This window comes from Anolis sagrei, chromosome 2 (genome assembly GCF_037176765.1).
Source record: "Anolis sagrei isolate rAnoSag1 chromosome 2, rAnoSag1.mat, whole genome shotgun sequence".
Taxonomy (NCBI): Eukaryota; Metazoa; Chordata; class Lepidosauria; order Squamata; family Dactyloidae; genus Anolis; species Anolis sagrei.
Window position 1 is genome coordinate 276,454,129 of NC_090022.1, and position 25,117 is coordinate 276,479,245.

The 25,117-nt window shown below is 38.3% G+C and overlaps 1 protein-coding gene across 5 annotated transcripts in view; it reads right to left on the reverse strand.

The window, feature by feature from the left end:
* Nucleotides 1-6,730: 6,730 nt before the first annotated feature.
* GHR (growth hormone receptor) overlaps nt 6,731-25,117 on the reverse strand; it is a 186,500-nt gene continuing 168,113 nt past the window's right edge. For all 5 annotated transcript variants that reach the window (XM_067464624.1, XM_067464621.1, XM_067464622.1 and 2 more), the window contains 7 exons: nt 23,498-23,627; nt 21,635-21,792; nt 20,387-20,565; nt 15,827-15,989; nt 15,111-15,201; nt 13,345-13,414; nt 6,731-11,896 (listed from right to left, as the gene is read on the reverse strand). In XM_067464624.1, coding sequence (XP_067320725.1) covers nt 10,904-11,896; nt 13,345-13,414; nt 15,111-15,201; nt 15,827-15,989; nt 20,387-20,565; nt 21,635-21,792; nt 23,498-23,627 — 1,784 coding nt within the window. In that variant the 3' untranslated portion in view covers nt 6,731-10,903. The remainder of the gene's footprint in view (nt 11,897-13,344; nt 13,415-15,110; nt 15,202-15,826; nt 15,990-20,386; nt 20,566-21,634; nt 21,793-23,497; nt 23,628-25,117) is intronic.

Below are 25,117 nucleotides of genomic sequence, written 5' to 3' on the forward strand. Positions count from 1 at the left end.
CGGCTGAGGGGGAAAAGGAAAGGGCCTGAGGTTGTGAGGAATGGTGGGAGTTGAAGTCCAAAACACCTGGAGGGCCAAAGTTTGCCTATACCTGCTATATACATGAAAAAAATACACAAAAACATTGGCAATGTTGAAAAAGGTCTCTTTTATTTCACTCCAAGTCTTTGTCATAGATTTCCCCACATAGAAAGAAAAGTTTGTGGAAGGAAGATGGCCACCCATTTTCTTTTCCTCTTGCTATAGAAGGTTATGCAAGCAAAGCAATGCAATGTCTTTGTTGCTACACAATGCCTTCTAATATAGTTGTACGAAGATCAGTATTACACATACAATATCAGGGCCCTTCCACACAGCCCTGTATCCCAGATTATCAAGGCAGAAAAATCACACAATATGGGCTTTGAACTTGGATATCTGAGTCCACACTGACATATATTCCAGTTCAAAGCAGCTAATGTGGGATTTTATTCAGCTATGTGGAAGGGGCCTGAATCAAATTGTCGGTCCCAATTTGATCCATTGACCCTGGCATAGACCCGTTTGAATCCATGGGAATGTTCTTGATGCAATGGATCCATTTTATTGGGACTAACAGTAGGGTTTAGGCTGCTAATAAAAATGACTGTAGTAGAGTCAAAGGGGAATATCCAGTGATTGCATGACTTGGGAAGAAATGTGTCAAATATCAGTCAGAAAATAGGGAGGCAAATAACTTTTCCATTTAGGAAATTATGTGAATTGAGAAGACTTGTGGGATACAGCATAGAATCATAGAATCAAAGAGTTGGAAGAGACCTCATGGGCCATCCAGTCCAACCCCCTGCCAAGAAGCAGGAATATTGCATTCAAATCACCCCTGACAGATGGCCATCCAGCAAGTTCAGCATCTTTTTGAATATGTTTTGCATTGCAGTCTAAGGCAAACAAACAACAGGAAACTTTCCCACTTGTTCTTAACACAAGTTTAATGAAATGTTTGAGGACATAGGACTCCTAGCCCCACCAAGCAGAAGGGCAATGTGTAGGTTTTCCATCTTCTTTTCCTGGGGCTATGATCCTTCATTAGAAGAAATAGTTTGGGATCTAGCCACAAGTTGTCTATAACTTGTAAGATGTATTGTCGAAGGCTTTCATGGCTGGAATCAATAGGTTCTCGTAGGTTTTTTCGGGCTATAGGGCCATGTTCTAGAGGCATTTCTCCTGACATTTCGCCTGCATCTATGGCAAGCATCCTCAGAGGTAGTGAGGTCTGTTGGAAATAGGAAAATGGGTTTATATATCTGTGGAATGACTGGGGTGGGGCAAAGAGTTCTCTGTTGAAGCTAGGTGTGAATGTTTCAGCTGACCACCTTCATTAGCATTTGAAGGCCTGGCTGAGCCTGGGAAAATGTTCTGTTGAGAGGTGTTAAGATGTGCCTGGTTGTTTCCTCTCTGCTGTTTTGCTGTTGTAATTTTAGAGGTTTTTAATACTGGTAGCCAGATTTTGTTCATTTTCATGGTCTCCTCCTTTCTGTTGAAATTGTCCACATGCTTGTGGATTTCAATGGCTTCTCTGTGTAGTCTGACATGGTGGTTGTTGGTGTGGTCCAGCATTTCTGTGTTCTCAAATAATATGCTTTGTTCAGGCTGGTTCATCAGGTGCTCTGCTATGGCTGACTTCTCTGGTTGAAGTAATCTGCAGTGCCTTTCATGTTCCTTGATTCGTGTTTGGGCGCTGGCTACCAGTATTAAAAAACTCTAAAATTACAACAGCAAAACAGCAGAGAGGAAACAACCAGGCACATCTTAACACCTCTCAACAGAACATTTTCCCAGGCTCAGCCAGGCCTTCAAATGCTAATGAAGGTGGTCAGCTGAAACATTCACACCTAGCTTCAGCAGAGAGCTCTTTGCCCCACCCCAGTCATTCCACAGATATATAAATCCATTTTCCTATTTCCAACAGACCTCACTACCTCTGAGGATGCTTGCCATAGATGCAGGCGAAACGTCAGGAGAAATGCCTCTAGAACATGGCCCTATAGCCCGAAAAAACCTACAAGAACTTGTAAGATGCTTGTATGCCTTTTAAAACTCCAAAGCTGCTCATTTTCCAGGGCTATAGCTGCACCCACAATTGAAAAAACATTTTACCCGCTCAAGGTTGCTTAAAGAGACAAAAAGCATATCGCTCACTCATTCTTTACAAAGCCAGATTTCTTATGTGCTAAAGCATTTTAAGTGACTTTAAAAAACCAATGTATACTTTTATATTTATAATTTATTCAATTATTATGTCGTCGTCGTCCCCCCCCCCCCCCCCATTAAACATTTGAATATGCTGTAAGCCACATTGCAATCAACCTTGGCGGATGCATAATATCTATAATGGAAGCCTGCTAAGGTTGGTTCTCAGACAGCAAATGCCCACAAAAAAGCATGAAAGTCCTTAATGTGTATCAGCACTCTGTGGTTTGTGTAATCAACATCAGGCCTGCAGGATTTCCTATGTCATCATCTGCACAGCAAAACCACTTCTTCAATACTGGTTTGAAACTGACTTAAGTGTTCAGTGTAGATGTGCTCCTACTGGGCTTTCTGTGGCTTGGTATGTATGTGAGCCCTGTCTCAAAGCTCTTCCAGACAGGTCCTATATTCCAGGATCTGATCCAGGTTTTCTGTTTATCCCAGATTATCTGGCAGTGCAGACTCATATAATCCAGTTTAAAACAGAAAACCTGGGAACAGATGCAGGATATAGGACTTGTCTGGGCCCTTTCACACAGCATACCGTATAACTCAGAGTATAAAGGCAGTTAATCCACAATATCTGCTTTGAATTGGAATATGAGTCCACACTGCCTATAATCCAGTTCAATGTGGGTTTTATACAGCTGTGTAGAAGAGCCCAGAGTCAGTTTTTTTTTTGCTATTTGATGCTATTTCCTCCTCCTCTGCCTCCTCTGATCCAGTCTGTCATGGTTTGTTGGCATGTAATTTTGGACCAAATTGTTTATCTAAGGGTACTTTTATTTCTCACAATACTGATTCCATCTGTACAACTTGGAATGAAATCAGCCTTGGAATTGAATGAGTCATCCTGGCAATTCAATTAAGCACTGTTCATCTGAATATGATTAAAATGTATATGGACATCTGCCAGAGTGTGTCATAGGATACCTATGGCACTAAAATTAGGGCCAAATAAACATCCCCTCCCCAGCACTGAACACAGTACATGAGGATCTGCAGATGGGAGGTCTAGGTTTGCATAGTGCATGCTTCTACAGCCAATGTCAGCTGGGCGATTGGGGGGGGGGGCGGTAATTAAAAAAAATATTTCAGCCAGTTAGGTCACAAGCAATTACAAAATATTGTCTGTTGAAACACAAAGTTCTATGTCTTTGCAGATAACCTCATGGTGTAAACTTTCATGGATTGCACCCCACTTCATAACATGCATCCTTCTCTTCTTCTTCCTCTTCCTCCTCAGTTGTGTTTCTTGAACAGAGTAACCCAGGGCGCTTCCAGACAGCCATAAATCCATGCCAAAGCAGTTTTTTTTTAAAAGGAGGAACATAATAGCAACCAGGTAAGTTTTCTTTACCTTTAAGGAGTTATTTTGGTGCTTGCAGGGAGGGGGTGGTGTCATCCTGCACCTTTGGGCTCCAGGAGCCCATGAGGTGCAATATGGCAATGGAGACTCACTCCCGGGTAGTCCCAGGACAACCTAGGAGTGAGTCCCCACAGGCCCAATGCCCCATTAGACCAGGGCCTTTCTGAAAGGCCCTGATCTAATGGGGTATCTAATTAATTCGGATCAAACCAGGGAAACCCTGTTTTTTTCCTAATTAATTTGGTTTTACCTGAGGCATCTTTTGGACACCTTTGGTAAAACCGAGACTGCTACTGGTTTTTGGACCTGTTTGGATGGGCCCATAGACTGCCCAGCCCACCACCAAATTTAGCATTTTACATTGATTTACTCTAGAATTAACTAAATATGTCTACTCTTACTCTTTGATCCTGCTATTGAGAAATTGGATCCCCCCTCTTCCAAGTGACAAACTCTAAATAAAAACTGAACAAGTGGAAAATGAATTTCTATTTTTTATTTTTATTTTTAATTTCTTATTTCCACCTTTTGCAGCTTTGACATGGAGGCATTCCTTTTCCCCTGCTTTTCCCTCTGTTTCTGAATAACCTTGCCAGGTGGGGCAGACAGAGAATACATCTTTTGTGTGGACAGGATTAACTCACCCCTCATCAGCATATCTCTCAGGGGGAGTTGAAGAAGAAATGCACAATCATTTTGTATTTTCCCCTATACTTATATGGCAAGTCCCTTGACTGGCCTGATTATCCCTAATTAACCCCATATGAGTTTTTAATAAAACTGAAGTAGGAATCTGACATTTGCGCTCATGAAGTTCAATGTATATTTGCTGAGGAAAATAATAAAACTATATGTTGTGCCTACATGACTTTCTAGGGGGCTTTTTGGAGGAGTCAAGCATATCAAAGAGAAACAGTGCCATAGGTAAAAACAATGCCTTTATGTAAAGCATTTTTTCCAGCTTCCAATGGGCTCCGGAGATATCCATTGACAAACTCAAACATGGATATTGCTTCTGTATATTTTTCACTATACTGTTTATGTTTCCTTGATGACCCATTGTGTTTGCTGAGTATGTTCTTTGTATAAATTGTGCTGGGCATTTAATCTGATCGCGAACTGTTTTACATATTTGCCCAACCTCATTCCTGACATCCACACCTCCTTTCGAGATGGACCCACCAGCCAGCCTGGATTTCAAACCTGCCACAAAGGAAACTCCATTCATTTGTGATGTCAGAGGAAATCCACAGCCAATAAGCACCCAGATCCAAACTGGGCCACTTTCCCAACCAATCAAGGGAGGATGTGAGTCTTTTGAATGACTGTCAACATGAATAAAGTGCTGTACTGCATGCTGTACTGGATGCTTTATGTGCTCCTTGAGTGCAGACTCTGTATCAGACATCCTCTTAGGCCTGAATGCAATAAACCTCTGTTCCTGTTGCCTTCCAACCTGATTTACATGTTTTAATCTGGCTGTCAAAGTAGTGGGGCATGTGGGGCACCAAACCTCAGCACACTCCCTAGTGGGTAGCTGAATGTTGGCCTCAAATCTCTTTGATTAGTAGTTTTGAGAAAAGCAATATATTCTCCATGTAGTTATATCTATCTAAGCAAATCCAGCACACAAAATAAAATCTCAAATAATTTGTTACCTTGTTTTAAAGAAAACAGTATTACTAGAGAAAAAAGCCTCCCATTAGCAATTTCTTTTGATCCTATGAAGAATTTATTCTTTCAAGACAGCCAGCTCAAGCATTAGAGAAAATTAAGTATGTGCAGACTGGACAGTATATCCCTTGTTATTGATTGCAGCATACAATCTCATAACTTACAATCACCTACCCATAGAGAAGCTAGGAGCAAAAACATGCTGCCCTAGTTTTGTTCACATAAATATTATATTCTGTTACATGAACTAGCATTGATCAAATTCTGTTTGCCATTAATTTTTTTTGTAGTATAGGGGCTTTTGCTTTATGGAGTGGTGGAGGTTTTGCTTCCACCGTTCCTTTTGTATCATAAAACTAGTTTCACATTCTTTGAATTCTAGACTTTTCTTTTAACTGTATTTTAATAGTTGAGGTTAAGCAGAATTACAGGGTATTTTTGCTTAGTTGTTATATAATGTTTAATTGGAAAGCCCGTTTTGTTACATTTTTTAATATGCAGTTTCTTTCGCTTTCTGGGCATAAGGCAGCCATAAACTGTAGTAATCCACATTAAAACTTATGAATGGCTAAATTGCTATAGCCAAATCTGGCTATAATATTCTGGGCTCTGGTTCTCTCTGAAGTATCCTGTATCTGGGTGTCACCTGCAATTTGATAAATATGCCCTATTTCATCATTGACAAAAATAATTGACAAAAAATGTTGAATAGCACTGGACTCAAGAGAGAACTTATCCAGGATGATGATGAGTTGTTGGCAAACACCCTCTGAGTTTGGTCAGTCAACCAATTACAAGTCTATTACGTTGTACGCTTTAGTTCACATTTTACTAGCTTATTTGCAAGGATACCATGGGGAAACTTGTCAAAGTCTTTACTGAAATCATGTTATGATAGATCTGCAGAATTTGCTTCATCTACCAAACTTGTAACCTATCAACAAAGCTAAGAGATAAAGTTTTGTCTTATCCAGGGCAACAGCTTCCATGTGGAATAAGAGTGAAGGACTAAAACATGAAATGTGCATTTCTTCTACTGAGTTCGCAGAAGTTGGTATGGGAAGGTTGTACCACCTTGGTGTGGGGAGGTTGTACCATCCTGGATTATATCTGTCATCTTGCTCACTGACAACTTCATCACACTAGAGAATGGATTCACTTTAAATCTGATTTCTGCCTCCTGCAGAATTCTGGGGTTTGTAGAGGCCAGGACCTTACTGGCTAAGCAATTTAAAGGCCCCTCCCTAAACTACCAGCCCCAGAATTCTGCAGGAAGCAGAAACTGGTTTCAGAGTGGATCCATGCTCTCGTGTGATGAAGTCCTAAGCTCTGTGCATATGGTTGAAGCTTATAGTATAGTAATGAATTTGGGTAATGGCAACTGTCAAACCATAAAAAACAGATTGAGATTGAATGTGTTTTCAGTCCTTGTGCAACAAGTATGCAATAATGTCATGATGGATTGAAGAAAATAAATTTATTAAACTTTCAGAAGGAAATGAGAACACTGACATAAAGCAAGTTTAATATAAACAGAAAGACACAAATTTCCATACTGTTGTGTAATGGTTTGTGTAACCAGTGAAGTACCAAAATGACATTCTGAGATTGATTGAGGTATTTAACTAGTTTTTGGTGATTGAAACACGTTGTCCAGAGAAATGTAGCAAAATATTCCCTTGTCTCAAGAGAGACTTACATAGCTTGACGGCATTAATGCCTAAAGCTAAAGAAAGCAGCTGTTAGAAAAAAGAATGTAACAGCAACTTAGTAGTATAATATACATCGTCTTAAAAGTACAAGCCAGATACAGAATATCCCAGTTCTAACCATTGAGAAGACAACTTCACTGCTTATATTTACTGTTCAAAACATTTATATATTTTTTAAAAATAGTAAGTTTGTGAAACAAATGATTTCAGAAGTAAATAATGATTTCTTTCTTACTACATTCTTCCCTTTAAAACTCTTAAGCATGGCAGAGTCACCAACTGACATTTCTCAAGGCTTGCTTATATGACTCAAAATGTATGCAAAGGGAACTCGTAGCACCTTAAGAATCTGAGAGAAAGACATTAGTAGCATAAGCCTTTGTAGAATAAGACTATGTCTACACTTACTCGATTAATTCAGGGTGAACCACTTTGAAGCTACCCCAATACAGGCTGGGAATATCCCTAGAGCCCTTTCGGTTGGCTAAAAAAGCCAGCTGGGCTAAGCACGCATTGGGGATATTGTTGCCACAACTGCATCACCAGCCTCTAGCAGACACATGCTGTTGATGTTGCATTTTTCCAGAATGACATCACAAGCAAGCCTCTGCCATTGAGCTAGCAATGCAGCAGTGGGTCCATTGGGTGTGTGGACAGAGGATCAGATCAGACCCAGTTATCCACAATTTCAAAACTCTGGGATTACCCCAGAGCTTCAAGGAAGCCCTGGGGTAAATCCCATTTCCCCCTTTAGCCATATTAATGACTGGATGCAGTATTTCTACTGGAAATCCAGCTGCGTGTCATGCAGATTCCCTCTAGCAACTGAGAGCTGTGTTTACATTATTTGGCCTATGTAGACACAGCATAATTCTATTTCCTCAGATAATTCAAGGTGCTGGGATTTTGAAGGTTCACAATTATTGTCTTGATATCATTAGGGAAAAAAAATTCAGATCACCGATAGGTTGCTGTGATCTACTTATACCAGTGGTTCTCAACCTGTGGGTCCCCAGGTGTTTTGGCCTTCAACTCCCAGAAATCCCAGCCAGTTTACCAGCTTCTAGAATTTCTGGGAGTTGAAGGCCAAAACATCTGGGGACCCACAGGTTGAGGACCACTGATTTATATGGAGTTTTGCTCACTGAGATGCAGGTGATACTTACAGAATCCCCTTAGATCCTGGCTATATATTACATTTATTGCATAATAAGCAATCAAGCTCTGTTTGTTTTTCATCTTTTTTTGAATGTTTTTTATTGAAAGGTTTTAAAAGGGGACATCGAAAGAGTGTCAATCATTGACGTATCTTAGGGTAAAAGTACTTCAGGAAGGAGTGGAAAGGAAGTGATGGGAGGGTGGGAAGCTCTGTTTGTTTTTTGAAGGGAAGAAGGTGATAATGACTTTCCTCATTGGCTGCCACCCTTCTCATCTAGTTATCCTTCTCATTAGGTAATCGATAATTATAGTAACCTCATTATCCTCTCTCTCCTGTTTAGTATCACCCGAAGGTAAGCTTTCACTGAATGTTGAGAGGGAGACTTCAAAGTCTGTTTTCGTGGGATCTATAATATGCAATTGGTTCTCTATTGCCACAGTGTAATCTCAAGAACGATTGTTCAGAAGTAAGACAGGCAAACAAACATCTGTCTGTCTTGCTTCTTAACTTGGAAACAAGATTCATTGAACCATTGCTTCTAAGGTAATAGGGGTTAATTGCACATTTTTTTTTGTTTAGCATTGCAGCGTAAGGCAAATGTTGACAAAAGGTACATGAGGGTCCAGCTCTGGAGTTCATCCCTGTTACAAAACAAAAACAAACAGAAACAGGCAACATTTCTAACTTCAGTAAAAAACGTATTTCTTGGAAGGTGCCAACATCCCACACACCCTGTGCATTATTATCACAGTTTCTTTTTAAAAGTCACAGCTTCCAGTGGCCTGTTCCTGTTGTAAGAGAACAACCGTGAAAATGAAGAATCTCCATTACCTAAAGATCCTTCTATATTTAAATTCACTTAAGGTCAATGCACAAATGTGAGTTTGGACACAAATCTGTATGTGTATACAGTTTTATGCAGCTGTGTTCCATCTTGTCAATTACTATCAATTATCTGCACAGCTCCAATTCATGGGTTCCTAACTCAGTGGCAGGGCATTTGATTTGCATACAGAACATCCCAGCTTTGATTCTTTATAGCTGGTGTTTCCATTAAAAGATCTGCAAAAAATGGCCAATAATTAGAATAGACTGAACTGGGTTAGACGGACCAATGATTTGACTCATTACTAAGGCAGCTATGTACAACCTGAGGGATCGCAATAGGGAGTTTTGGGGCTTGATGCTAGGCCTTAGGCTCTCAGCTCACTTTCAGTGACCTAAGGAACTTTGGGCTGGCAAGGCTTCAGATCTTGATTCAGAAATGGCTGCCTGCTGACCCAGTTCTGTAACGATGCCTCTCTGAAAGGCAGCATGGTTAAAACAAGCAAGCATGTTTGGCAAACTGTTGCTTGTAACCCTTAGTTTTGTAAACAAAAATTGAGATTGTTAAGGCGTACCTTGAGAAACCTACTCAAATAAGACTTAAGCTTCACTACTCCTTTCAGGCCTTTCTCCATCTAATGTGTGCAGAATATGCAAAATAATGTTGCATTGTTAAAAATACTATGCTGAGTTCTGTAACTTCATTTCATTCAGAGTCTGAACTTCAAAATAATTTTTTTGACTCAGCTGTTATTGACTTTTAGTGCTGAGTCTATTAGTAAATTTTCTGATACAGATCTTAAAAGAATTCACTGTGAAAAATGATGTTGTCAAGTTACCAGCACTTATTTCCGAATATTCCATCAAAGTATAATTGTGTTCCTAAAAGGCCCTGGAAATCCCAAACTTATTTTAGTTTCTACTGGTAGACAGACTGCACAATGTGTTGGTACAACAACTAAAAGGTCGCAGAAGTATTTAGTTTGTTGCACACATTGTGGTTTGCTACAAAATGCAAAAATATAGGGTTTTTTTCTAACATACAGGCTCCAGTAAAGTAGTATTGAAAATTTAGTTCTTTATAGCTTTTCTGGAAGTATAAAAATGTTATGTAAAAATAACTCTCTTCTTATAGTCTTTTAAAAATGGCTACAATAATTGCAGCACATACATTCCATAGATGGATCATTATAATTAAACAACATGGTGCAGTGTAAATATAAAATATCCATGCTTGTTTGTCTAAAGAATTAAAATAGGCTTGCTATTTATATGACTCAAAATAAATGTATTATTTAACCAAGCTATTTTTGCTTCCTTACCCAATGTTTCATTCTCCAGTTGCCAGCATAAACCTCTCAGCATATGATGTGATTGAACACAAACTGTTCAAACTGAAAATAACATTTGACACTAGCTTTCTGATGAAGAATGATTTATGACACATCTACAAAGCCATCCAATGTATTCCAAAAAACCTCAAATCAACACCTACAATAACAAAAGACATCCAGTACTATTGAACCAGCTCCAACAATATTCCTTAAGACAATACTTACAAGATACAACAACAATACTGTGATTGATTCAACATTACAGTGGAAGGGACCGCACCATCACCTTTTTAACAATACTGAACACGTTTGTTGTGATTTAAGCATATACACACCCAAGCCAACTCTATGACGTTTATATCCAACTGAAAGGCTACAAATGAATTTGCAAAGACACCAGTAAGTTCATGGAGCTCCCCATGAGCATGAACTTCCTCATTCATGAAAATGTCAGCAATATTCTGAAAATATAAGAAGCTTTTTGTAATACTGAAGTGAATTGGGGAGCTCCTGTTCTTAAAGAGCTTCATATATTCTTTGGAGCTGGATGGAGGAACAGAAAAAGATGATATTATTTTTTACAAAGTCAGTGATGAGAAGGCTAGGGCAGGACTTTGTTAAGCTGGTCTGTGCTCACATAACCACATGACACCATGAATTCCTTGTCTGGCACAGGAAGAGATGTTGCACTGAGCACAAGGCCTTGCGGAGACTGTACTACATGAATGGATGTATAGTCTGCCACTGGCATCTCCGAACTTTCTGGTAATTCTTCATCTTCTGCTGTAGTTGCAGGGTTCACAGCATTAGTGGTAAGGCTCTCTGTGACAATGTAAGCACCCTCAGGAAAGCTCTGGTCTTGAACTTCTGGCTCAGACTCTTTGTGAGGTGTCACAATGACACATTTTTTCACATCTGTTTCGTAGAAATAGGCACTTTCCATGGCAATACTTGGTTGGCATTGTGCAACTGGTTCCTTCCCAGCCTCACTTTGGATTTTTGCCATCTTCATTTTTTGCCCTGGGGAGAGCACAACACTTCCTCCTGGTGTAATGTCACTCACCTGCGTGTAAAAGTCAATGTTTGCCACTGAACTCTGGTTGCTCAGCTGGGTTTGAACTGGTGGGTTTGTCATTTCAGAATTGTCAGTGACAGAAGCATGGGCTTTTGGCTGCTTGTCTTTGGCTGGATTATCAGGTGACAGCTGAGTTGGTGATTCCTCAAAGCTTGATGATGGCTTCTCATTGTCTTTTTGTTCAAGGCACAAGAGATCCTCTTCTTTATCTTTTGTCTTTTTGGACTGGTCAATGTCTGAGGTTCCATCACATGTGTCACTCACGCTGAAGTCAGTTTCGGGAATATCAGGTTCACAGCAGCTTGCTCGACCAGAATCATCATCTCTCACAAGAAGGCAACCATGAGTCTTCAAGTGGTCATCACCAAGCAGCCTGTCGGTATCTGAGCCTTCGGTCCTCTCTTCATTTTCTTCTATATCCAGCTCAATAAATTCCACCCAGGAGTCATCCCCATACAGCTGTGGCATGTAGCTTCCATGACTGGCTAAGATGGAATTGACTTCATCCAGCTTTCCTTTCTACAGAGAATATATTTTAAAATAGCATGAACATTGGAACAGTTATGGAAGTGTTATAATATGTATGTGTCTTATAGGCAAAAAGAGAAAAAAAATCCTCAATCTGTATTCTAGAACTGGAAACGGATTCCAACATATGCTTGTGATTATGAAGGAGAGGATGGGTAGTATTTAAAAAGATCTACTCCAAGAGAAAAGTTATTAAGAGTTTAATTTTTCAGCTGAAGAATTCTCTCTTAATTATAGTAGAAAGAATAACAAGATGTTTGATATTTAAGAAACTGATTTCTAACTATTTATTCATTCCTTCTGTATATCAGAAGCTAATTGTATGTTATATGTCCCCTTGGTTGAGCTTTCTCCTAAAGGTAGTATATAAACCCTAAAATTCAATTGCTAACTTCAGCAGGTGTAGGCCTATTGCACATACTGATAACTACTACACCAGGACTTACATAAATCCTATTGATTGAATTAGTCGACTCTAACAATTGGATTTAGATCTTAGTTTTTTAAACCTATTATTATTTAAAGAATGAAATCTTACTCTCTTTTGCCATAATTAGCATTTTAAATTTGCCCACTTGTCTCCAGAAGTGGTGTTAATTCTATGCCTACATCACAGGAAAGGCTACTGGATTTCTAAAAGAAACACAAATTTAATTTATGGTGGTCGTGATGAATCTTTCTATAGTTCATACAGCCATTTGTCACAGTTTCAAAGTTTAATAGTGAAACACAGGCAAAGCAACCTATATGGTTTTTGAACATTTAGAGTTTAGTCGTGGAATAAGCCACAACACTGCTTCACTACAATCTTCATAGTAGGAGTAGAAGCTGCAAAGAAGGTCCAGAACTCTCCCAAAGCTCCTCTTTTGGGGTGGATGACACCAGAGGTCACACTCATGTCCTCTGATGTCATGGGATCCCTTGATAAAGAATTGGCTGAAATACTGCTAGAATCTTTGCTTTCCCTGCATGAGACTGATGAAGGGAGAGCAAAGAGTACTATGCTGCTGCTAAGCTAGTGGAGCACCAGCCATACAACTCAAAAGGGCTAACTTAGTGGGTTCAGTTCTAGGTATTCTTTGTCTTACACATGGGAGGGAAATTAGGTAGAATCAAAGCAATTGCACTGCACATTTGAGTGTGTGGTTCAGTGATTCTTGTATTCTGCCCCTTTTAAGGGTGTGGAGTTTTGGAGATAAGCAATCATGGATAGTCTAGGAGCCAGTTTAGTGAACTGCTATGGACTGGATGTGGGGTTTATAGACCAGGGGTTCTCCTTACTCTTGCTATATAGAATTTAACTGTTACTAAGAACCTCCCACATTCCTTGAAAGGAAGTCTTGTAACATTCTTAACTAAAAAAACATTTCACAATATTTAAAGCTTTGCCATATCTCAGATTGAATTGTAGTCTTAAACCATAGCTGTTTTTTGATTACCTTTAAGAGATCTGGATCAATTCCTTTAATCTTGGGCACTGGAACAGGAGGAAGAATCAGTATCTTCAACCTTAGAAAGAAATAAAAGTTCATGTATATTTATTTATTTTAGTGTACATTTTGGTAATATGGTATGAAATACATGGGTATGATTTGCACAAATCTGGCATATGTTCAAGTGTGGTTGAAGGACATTTTCCTTTTTTTTTTTGTAGGGCCCATGTAGGTGGCAAGTAATGGAATCTGGAGACTGATGAAGGTTGCAGGGAAGAGACTGTCAAGTCTTTTTCATGTAAAAGGTTATTTGTATGTAGAAAGGTTTACTTGGCAATGTTCATTTTGAGAGGTTTGCCTTTGCCTTCCTCTCAGACTAACAATGTGACTTGCTTAAAGTCACCCAACCGTTTTCTGTGACTGCGTAGGAATTGAAACTCTGGTTTCCAGAGTAATAGTCTAATGCTCAAACCACTGCATCACATTGACTTTCAATAAATGAGTTAGGATGCCTAAATCAGTCGATAGCCTTAGTAAAAAGGAGAGCCATGCAATAGCCTCAATCAATCTTTCCCAGAGTGAGAAACAAAATGACATTAGACTAAGCCTTGGGAAAGAATATCGTTCCAAGAATTCTTCAGCTAAGAGAAGAACAGTCATGCTGCCTGATAAATTATGGGAAGCTTGTTTAATAACAAATAGTTTTATAATTATGGAAATAGAATCTACAAGGATTAGGAGTAGGAATTTAATACCTTCTTCTCATGGTATAGTGAATTTCATAGGAGTTTCTGAGATAAAGATACTCAAATGTGGTTCTTGTAAATTCCTTCCGCTGAAATATACCTCTAAGTCTTCCTTATCCCAGAAAACCCCATGAAATTCATGTGGTCACCATAAATGGGCAAGTGACTTGAAGATACATAGACACAATGCATTATTGTTATCTTTTGACTCGCTCAAAACACTAGTCAGCACCAGTGGTGAAGGAAATCTCTCCACTGAAACATAGTTGTATTGTGATGAATTAGCCTATTGAAATTAATGGGAGGGAGCTTTTATTTGAAAGCAAATATGTCCTCAGAGAGGAGGAATTCACTTTAGATTTGCAGCACCAGAGGAAACAGTTAAATAACTTCTCTACCTTCTGCAATTCTGATCATTATCAGCCCCCTCCCCCCCAAAAATTATAATATTTGCATTTTAAAATAATAATTTTGTACTCAGATTTATAAGATAAGAAACACTTCACTTTCACAAAAATGCACTCCCCCCAGTTACAACAACAAATAGGTTTTTAAACATTTAAAATGTGCATCAAAATGTGTCTAGGTAATTGATTTACTTACATCAAAAAATCTGTCCAGGTAAGTGATCAAGGGTGTGCCCACTCTATAGAAGGGATGTTGTTTGGCACCACTTTACTCCCATGAGCTCAGTGCTATGGAATTATGAGAACTATAGTTTTACAAAGTCTTTAACCTTCTCTGCCAAAGTGTGATGGGATCTCACCAAACAACAACTCTCAGGATTTCATATGATTGGAATCATTGCAGTTATAGTGGTGCCAAACTGCATCCATTCTACAGTGTAGAGCCAGCCTAAGTTTTCTCCCCTCTGGATCCAGAACCCATTCGTCTTTGATAATTGTTTGTTTGTAACCATGCTTTAAGCTTAACTGAGACTCAACACACAGGTTTCCGTTGTTGAATTAATTGTTCACAAAGTGGCAGCGTATTACATAAAATCTATCAAATGCAGTTAAGACTTACTTTTGCTGTTTGGAAAAGAGAACCAGCGACAGCATCACCATCAGACCTAGGGTTCCAAAGGACATCACCAAAGGCCAAGGAATTGGTAATTCTAAAACAACAAAGCAACAACAAAAAACAAAACAGTAGTTGCCTTTATATTCTTTGATGACACTTCTTGCTACCCCAAGTGGACATGCAAACTAAAATCTTTCTAATCTAATTAGCAAACTATTAAAAATCTTTCCACTCTGTCACATGCAGTCGTGGCCCTGTTTGGTCTCTGTATTCCAAATTTAACTTGTCTTCCTAGAGTTAAAAGTTCCAGTATAATTCCCTATTACGGTGTGCATTTAGTTGCTTACATACCAACATCTGTCTGCCTATCATTCATCCATTCTTCTTTCCTTTCCTCTAATATAGAATCCAAGGCAGCAAATACAATAGATCAAAACAAAGTACAAGTTTCATGTAGCCCCAAAGACCCACGAAGGAAGATAAATGTAAGTACATCTATTCCTTGATATGACAGGAAAAAAAAGCTAGCACTGTTAATTAACAATTTGCTTTTGCTGAAGAGGGAAAGAAGCCAAGACTATATTGGGCACATTTGATATCTGTTTTACCCTCCAAAGGTATATAATTTTGCTTGCATTAAAAAAAGTCAAATGCCTAGAGAAGCATGACATCAATCCAACAAGTGAAACTACCTCAAAGGCCAGTTCCTTTTTCCTTACCTTTCTCACATGGTACCAGTCCCATTGAGCCAAAAGACACATAAAGCACTTCACTGAACTCCCCATAAACTCCCCCTGGGATTTTTGCTTGGATTTGTATCTCATAATCACGGCATGTCTTCAAAGCGTACAATGGAAATTTTGTGATATCCTTTGCTTCCCACTGTAATAGTAAATGGAACATTCATTGGTTGACTGCTACTCATATACAAAAGCTTTTTCTAGAGAGTTCATACAAGAAATAAAAAAGAATTTGGTTAGAATTTGGATGTTTACAGATGCTAGTTAATTACAGAGACATAATTAACTATCCAGTGTGTGATACTGCTGATTTTCTATAATGACATGAATATATTTCTTGCAACCCTAAATCAGATTATGGTATCTGTTGTATACATTTAATACAACCTATATGAATAGACTGTATTATCTTAAGTGCTGATATTCCTCACTGTTTCACTGTTTCCTTTCTGTGGGTCATCCTAAAGGAACCCATGATTCCTTAGTGGCCAAGAGGCACAAAGTTTCAGAACATGTGATACACTGGTCTAATACCATGGGAACCAGTGACAGCATTCGGGTGCATTTACACAGTAGAAGTAATGTAGTTTGACACCACTTTGGCTGCTATAGCTCAGTGTTATGGAATCATGCAACTGTAATTTTAAAAGATCTGCCAAAGAGTGCTGGTGCCTCACCAAACTATAATTCCCAAGATTCCATAGTATGGAGCCATGGCAATTGAAGTGCTGTCAAACTGAATTAATTCTACACTGGGAAGCTATCCAAAACATAGAAATGACAACTTAATCCCTATGAACACTTCCCCAGCTTTACACAGTTTGTGTAGAATCTCAGTACTACTGAATAATTTGCTATCATTTGCAAACCTTGCTCCCTCATTATTCATTCCAATTCCCAGCTGTTCTAAATGAATAAAATCAAGCCAGAATTGCAAGATAGACAATATGTAAACTGCCTGTTAGTTACTTACTTTAGGCCTAAACCCATGGTTGAGTTTGGGTGGCATCGCCAGCTCTTAAATTTGTTTTCAAACGTATCTTCCATGGCCCCAGTATTGTTTTAATTTTTTCTTTTCAAATCCTAAAATAAGCCCTTTATGAATTTGGAGTCATGCTAATATACTTTGGAAAGAGAGCGGCTCCCTTGCTGGTCATGGTTTTCTGGGCTAATTGAACATATGAAACCACGCAGAGTTTACATTTTATATAACAAATACTAAAACAAACCATAATCTCAGTAATTATGTTTCAATTCAAAAGGAAAAATCGTTTGAATTAAAACTACATGTCAAGTGAGTAATTTTAAAGAATGAACCCAATTAAGATTAATGTGACCATAATGAAAGCTACCCTTGAAAATGTATTGTCGAAGGCTTTCATGGCTGGAATCACTAGGTTCTTGTGGGTTTTTTCGGGCTATATGGCCATGTTCTAGAGGCATTTTCTCCTGACGTTTCCTGATGCTACCAGTATTAAAAAACTCTAAAATTACAACAGCAAAACAGTAGAGAGGAAACAACCAGCAACTGTTTTGCTGTTGTAATCTTAACACCTCTTAACAAAAGATTCACCCAGGCTCAGCCAGGCCTTCAAACGCTAATGAAGGTGGTCAGTTGAAACATTCACACCTAGCTCCAGCAGAGAATTATTTGCCCCACCCCAGTCATTCCACAGATATATAAACCCATTTTCCTAATTCCTTTTTTTATTTTTTTCAAAGTATTTAATTATCAAACAAAATGTATAAGCATACATTCTTCCCTCTTTTTATAACATATTAGATAGAAGAATATGTCATATTATATACAATCTAACAGTAAAAATAATCAAATACATCTTTGGGCATATTTCTTATCATTCCGTTACAACTTATACTATGTATATCTCTATCACACAGCTTTTATCTACTTATACATGTTTTATTTCTTTATAATTAGTATTATACCATTTCCCCCCTCTTCCCTTTACCCTTAGTTTGTGCCCCCTTCACCAGGACCAACCTACTCATGTTATTTCACAATTCCAAAATGTCATTGTTTCTGTTGCTGGCTTGTACCCCTTTCCCTCATTAAAAATATACTCAATAAATTTTCCCCATATTTTCCAGAAATCTGTTTGTTTCCATATTCCCCTTTTAATTTTAATATTGCAAGGGGAATATGGAAACAAACAGATTTCTGGAAAATATGGGGAAAATTTATTATTTCCTAATTCCAACAGACCTCACTAACTCTGAGGATGCTTGCCATAGATGTAGGCGAAACGTCAGGAGAAAATGCCTCTAGAACATGGCCATATAGCCCGAAAAAGAACCTACCCTTAAAAACTTAAAAGAAAATGAAAGAAGGAGAGTGAGGTAGTAATTATTGTAGCACAGTAGACATTTTAAAATTATCGAAATGAAAGCTAACAGTAAAGTTAATATTTTTTCTGCTGAGATAAAGGAATGTGGAATGAGTTGTTTCTAGGGGAAGTTCATTGTGCATCAGATGTATCAGTGTGCACTAATTAAACAGAGCATCCAGATTGAGTGAAAACTTCCAGATATTGTTCCTATTGTGTTGTCGGAGGCTTGATTGATTGACGAAGACAAGAATCAATCAGGGCCACCTGACACATCCAAACAAATTGATCCCCCAGGCAGCAATCAGCTAGGCTTTGAAGCTATAGGGCCATTAAATGCTAATCAAAGCGGCTAGCAACATTCACACCTGCCTCAAGCAGATAAGAGTTCTTTTTCCACCCTGGACATTCCACATATACTGTATATTAACCTGACTTGCCTAATTTCTAACAGTCCTCACAACCTCTGAGGATGCTGGCGAAATGTCAGGAGAGAATGCTTCTGGAACATGGTCATACAAATTTATGCTAGGTTAAAATAAACTAACTTGGAGAATTGGTATTAAATTAGTCTGATTATATCAAAAACTGATATTGTGGGACAAACGAAACATAATAAAAAAAAAACAGGAACAAGATCTGGGAGTTTCATAAGTCTGGATGCACACAATGATCCCTTCCACACTGCCCCTATATTCCAGAATGTGATCCCAGATTATCTGATTATCCCAGATTATCTGGTAGTGGAGATTCATGTAATCCAGTTTAAAGGAGATCATCTGGAATCAGAACCTGGGATATAGGGCAGTGCAGAAGGGGCCTAAGTTTCCTAAGCAATTTATCAATGGCTGCTCCTAGGCAATCAAATTTCCTTCGAAGGAAGTTTGTTTGGGCCCTTGTGTGCCTTCTTTTTGCTAGTAAACCAAAACCTTCTTAAGCCCTTAGCCTTTAACTAATTGTGGTAGATGAATGTGCAATGGAAATGCTGTTCTCAATATGTAATATGTACTTTATTTTTCCCACAGTTGTTATGAAGACAGCCAGTGAGGTGGTTTGGGCATGTAATGATGACTGTAGAGAACAGGGTTTGAATCCCTGCTCGGCCATGGAGTGGAGACATGCTAGAAGACTATGGGCAAGTCACACTCTTCAGTCTCTGACTTCATCTTGCCATGTAATGCAGTTTCAGACTGCAGATTAACTGCATTGAACAGGATTATATGGCAGTCTAGACTCATATAACCCAGTTCAATGCAGCTCATTCTGCATTATATGGCAGTGTAGATGGGGCCTTAGAGGAAAACCAAGGCCAAACATCCTCTGAACAAATCCCGCCAAGAAAGCCCTGCAATGGGGTTACCATCGTAAATGACTTGAAGCACACAACAACAACATTACTTTTGATTACCATCTTAAAAGTAATGTTTGAATTCAATTGATTGTTACATACTATTAAAATCTTTGTGCCATGTATTGTTTTACCGACTTTGTTCTAACGTATATTGCAAACTGCGTAGAGTCTCATTTTGGGAGAAAGCAGGATATAAGTAAAGTAAACCAAAAAAAGAGAGAGTAAAATGCACCTGGAATTTCTATTTTGGCCAGAAAAACACCAGCCCAGGGATTCTGGGATGTCAACAACCACAAAAGCATCCCTGAATGTCATGGCTGCAATTTTTCCTTGCCTGGTCAACAGTTTCTATAATAGCTTGGTGAACAGGAGGGGACACTGTTGATGTAGCTATGGCTTAAGTCTCCAGTTAGTACCATAGCAATCCTGGATAACAATTGGGGACGTTCTTGGCACAAGGAGAGTGCAAAACTTCAAAGGAGGGTTCCACCTATATACAGTAAAGGTAAAGATATTCCCTTGACATTAAGTCCAGTCTTGTCCGACTTTGGGGTTTTGTGCTCATCTCCATTTCTAAGCCGAAGAGCCGGCATTGTCGGTAGACAACTCCAAGGTCATGTGGCCAACATGACTGCATGGAGTGCTGTTACCTTCTCACTGGAGCAGTACCTATTGATCTACTCACATTTGCATGTTTTCGAACTGCTAGGTTGGCAGAAGCTGGGGCTAACAGCAGGAGCTTACACTGCTCCCCGGAATCAAACCTGCGACCTTTTGATTAGAGTTCAGCAGCTCAGCAGTTTAACCCACTTTGCCACCGAGGACTCCTCCCCTTATATATACCTCAATCCATTTTGTCTCATTGACTTCTTTGTACTGGAGGTGGTAGTTGAGTGTGATCCATCCATTCTTGACATCTGCAGAAGGTGGAGGCTTCCAGGTAACTAGGATATCGGTATGGATGCCTATTGGGCTGGTGTTCAGCACAGTCCAGTTGAGTCCAACAGGAGGGTCTGGAATCACTGTGTCATTTCCACCAAAGAATAAATGAAAGAGAATTCAACATCCATTTTAAGCTATAGCCATTACCGCACCATCCGTCCTCAAGGAACATGTCTAGGGGAGTGCATTTTTTCCAAAGCTTCAAACTAGTTGCTTTTTTTTTGGGGGGGGGGGGGGAGAGGATGTAAAGACATTTGAAAAGTGATGCAATAGTCGGAGGAGAGTGTAATATTTTCCAGTTACTTTCTAATGTCATTTTAAAGAAAGAAAAAATGTATAGGAATTTTTAAAGTCTTATTCCATCCTCTTATCAATTGTAAATGTTCCAACATGCAAGAAAATTCCCCAAAAGTAACTAGTAACCCCAATAAGGTACTTTTAAAACACTGCAGTGATATAATAAAACATTTGTTACTTGAAATATTTTTAAGAAGACATGCAAATGGCTAAATTTGAGACTGCTGTCAAAACACACAACATCTTACAGTTTATGTTTCATAGATTTTATAGCATTTAACAATGGTTGAGACAAGGAACATTAACTTTGTGTTTAAGAGAAAGGGCACTAGTTGGCCCATAAAAAGTCCAGGTCTTGGTTTTCCCAAGCTGGGGTTTGAATTCAGCTGGGTTCATAAAAATGGAGAATCAGTCACAATTCTCAGAACCACCCATGTGTCCATTAGAAGAAAGACAGCTAGCAGTTGGGAGGTAGAATGATATACTTATAAAAGGTTGGACAGGTCTGAAGAAATACACTTTATTTATTTTTAAATCAGAGGGCAGGTGTTGGAAGTAGAGAAAACACAAATAGTACAATATCAATGGGAACTGGTGGATGTGACAATGTGCATTTTTGAGTTTGAGACTGCAAAACATATAGAAAATTGAGAAGTGGGGTGGCAGTTGCATTCGAGGTGAGAAAAACAGGACTCTTTCCTTATTTTCAAATGAGTGTGGAGAGACAGAACAGTCCTGCTTTCACATGTAATGCACTTTTCATCTTCAGAGTAACATATAAGACAGTAACTCCAAACACTCATGGTTACAGTGCTATAAAAGAAGCAGACTAAATAAATATTGGACGTATACCTATCTCCTCCACATTCAGACATTTTTCATCATACATCTGGGTTTTGTCAGTCAGCTTGATACAGTATGGAACCCAAATGGAAGTGTAGCTTGTGTTGAAATAACAACTGTTTTCACCAGAAGTTACATAATCAGGACATTCTTCCCACCCAGTCGGCCTAGAATTATAGGAAAATAATTCAGGATTAAATAGGCAAGACACACAAATACTATGAACATCCTCAGTGGCTATTTAAAGTAGAGCTTCTTAAACTTATTTCCACTCATGACCCCATTGTGCCTGTGAAATTTTTACTTGACCCCTTTCCGACCTAGGACATTTGAAGTGACCCTGGGTGTACAAATCAAGCATTAACTGGTAATCACCATTTGCAAGGTTTGCTAAACAGCCTGATTTTCCTTTCATAAAGTACAGCTGAAGCATTTTCTATGCTGTAAACACTGCACGTTGTTGCTAAAAGATTCATGTGATTATCTAGATGGCGTTCAGAAACCTTTTACTGTTTACATTTTTTGTGACCCCAATATTAAGCTAAAGGTCGAGACCCACAGTTTAAAAAGCAGTGATTTAGCACGCAGGCTTGGGACTTTCCATTTCTTCTTTTTTAAAAAAGCTTTTGACTTGTATCTTCTTATCACTTGCAAATGCTTTTTTAAAACAAGCAATGCCTTGCTGTTCTATTGTCCTGGATGATATTCCCATGTACATTACATGGAGGATTTTACAATCCTCCGTGCATAAAAGTAAAACATAAATACTTTTTGCATAAAAGTAAAATGCAAATAATGATACTACAGCAGACCAGCTGCAAAAATGCAGCAGAAGACCTTTACAAAGATAACCCTTTTAAAAGAGAATGTGTTTTCTTTAATGTTATTTCTATGCAGGCAGCCCTCAAGTTATGAACAAGATAGGCTTTGTAGGTTTGTTCTTAAGTTGAATTTGTATGTAAGTTGGAACAGGTACATTTTAAAGTGTAACCCCAACCACATACATACATACATGCATACATAAAAGCTTTGGATAGGATAGGGAGGAGTTAACACCTCTGTGGTGTTTGCTTTGCTGTTTGTGCCCCTGTTCAGAAGATTTCACCTCACTTTCTGTCCCGGTGATAATTGGATTTTGAAAAAAAAATGGCTTGTTGTGGAAACAAGGATTGGTGCTGAAGCTTCAGTTAGGAGACCTTTCCCCCATGATCACTCTGTCAGGAGTGAATTCCCCTTCCAAGTGGTGGATTTCTCCCACTTTCTTTTTTCTCATCCTTTTTCTTAATTATGACTTGTTTGTAACTCAGGGACTGCCTGTAATTGTATTTACCTCTTTTTGAGTAGAGAAAAACACCTAATTTTTGATGGCATGAATTAAATATGCTCATAAACATATGTTGGTCAAATAGGTATTGATGGATAAGAAGGAATGCTGGAGGGGAGGCGTCAAAAGGAGGTTTTATGTGTAAGATTTGGTACTCTGATATTTCTTGAAATAAATCCTCACTTAAAATTAGGTTAACATTAAGATAACAAATAGCAATAAAGTCTAACAACAGCAATGGAGGCATATAAAAAAGGTATCCACCATGGGTTGTTATGATTTCATAAAGGCAGTTTCCATGTTGTTCCCATCACTAAAACATGGCTGCAAAAATACCTTACAGCTAGTGAAGTAAGATTCTTCTTGAGGAACCTACCATGCATTTATTATCCAAATACTAGAAGTTGATTTTAAGAACCGCTATATCACACAGATTCATTTATGAAATAACACTTAATATTTACTTATCTTCACCTAAGTGTTTATTTATGGGGAAGTAATAAAAATGTGTGTTTGCAATGTCAAGCACATAATTGATTTTTCCATACCTTTTTTTATACAGCAGGTGTAATGTTCCTGGAGTCGTTAAATTAGGGAAATTGCCAACAGTCCAATAGCACGAAAATGTTTCCATTTCAGGGGATCGGCATTTAACAATCTGTGGTTTCTCTGGTGGAACTGTAGAGAAGAGAAGTGCAAGGGTGAGAGTATTTTCAGAGAGATAAAGTACAGGTACACCTCATTTCACAAATACACCTATCTGTTCGTGGGCATTACTTCTTTAACGTACAATTTGGTAACAGAAGCAGAAATAACCTGAAAAGAATAGGAATAACTTCCAATGCCATAAAAATGTGCAGTAATTCAACATATTTATAAAAAAATATATCCAAATATTCTGGAGGCAGCTGCTGTTTACCACCTTGCTTTTGTCTATTTTATATTACATTGTTTTAGGAGTCCACCCTGGTGGAAAGAAAACTATTTTAAAAATAGTAAATAAATATGTAATAAGTAAGTAATTGTGTAATAAATAAGCAAGTGAATGAAAAATAAGCATTGGGGATTAAACTAAAAATTATTTATTATGTAGAGGTTGTCACCTTGCCAAATTTCTATTTATACATTCAATATTCAACTTGCTGTTTCCAAATGCATCCCTGTGGATACACAGTTGTTTCCAGGCACACAGTTCAGGAGTTCTCAGTTACTCTCTTCTATGCCGCTACAATCAAAGGCCATTAAAATCACAGACACTTTATGCATTCCCTTCTCTGCTAACAGATTTAAATTGAAATGGGTGTGTATGTGGGGTGGGGTAGGGGAAGGTCTCTACCTTGAACCCATTAATTTCAAACACTTTATGAACATAATGGATTGGTTCTGTTAACTCCTTGATACTGGACTCTACCTTGCATCCATTGATTTCAAACACTTTATGAACATAATGGATTGGTTCTGCTAACTCCCTGACACTGGAACTACTCAATTCCTTCAACAAGACTCAAAATCAATAGGATCACTGCAATAATGACAGAAAAGATGTCCTCAATTTTCTACCCATTATGTAATTTCGATGTAACTCATAATTTGGGAATACACATAGGCACTTTAGTTTTATATTACTTTAAACAAAATAATGTGAGATTCAACATATGTGTGGCTTTATGGAATAGTTATCATTGCATTGGTGAAGAGAAAACTTGGTACAGATATAGTCTGATGTCTTATGGTATTATGTCTCATAAATCTTAAGACTTGTGTCTTATAAAGACCTGAATATTTCAATCCATTCTTCTTTCCTTTCCTCTAATATAGAATCCAAGGCAGCAAACAAAATAGATCAAAACAAAGTACAAGTTTTCTGTAGCCCCAAAGACCCACGAAAGAAGATAAAGCAAGTACATCTATTCCTTGAATGACAAAAAAGAAGAAGCTAGCACTGTTAATTAACAATTTGCTTTTGCTGAAGAGGGAAAGAAGCCAAGACTATATTGGGCACATTTGATATCTGTTTTACCCTCCAAAGGTATATAATTTTGTTTGCATAAAAAAAAATCAAATGCCTAGAGAAACTACTAATTTATTATTCGGAATATCTAGCCTTTTTTTAGAGCTGGGCTGAGCTGGATTTGTTCATCTGCAATTTCCATGAGACACTATAGTCA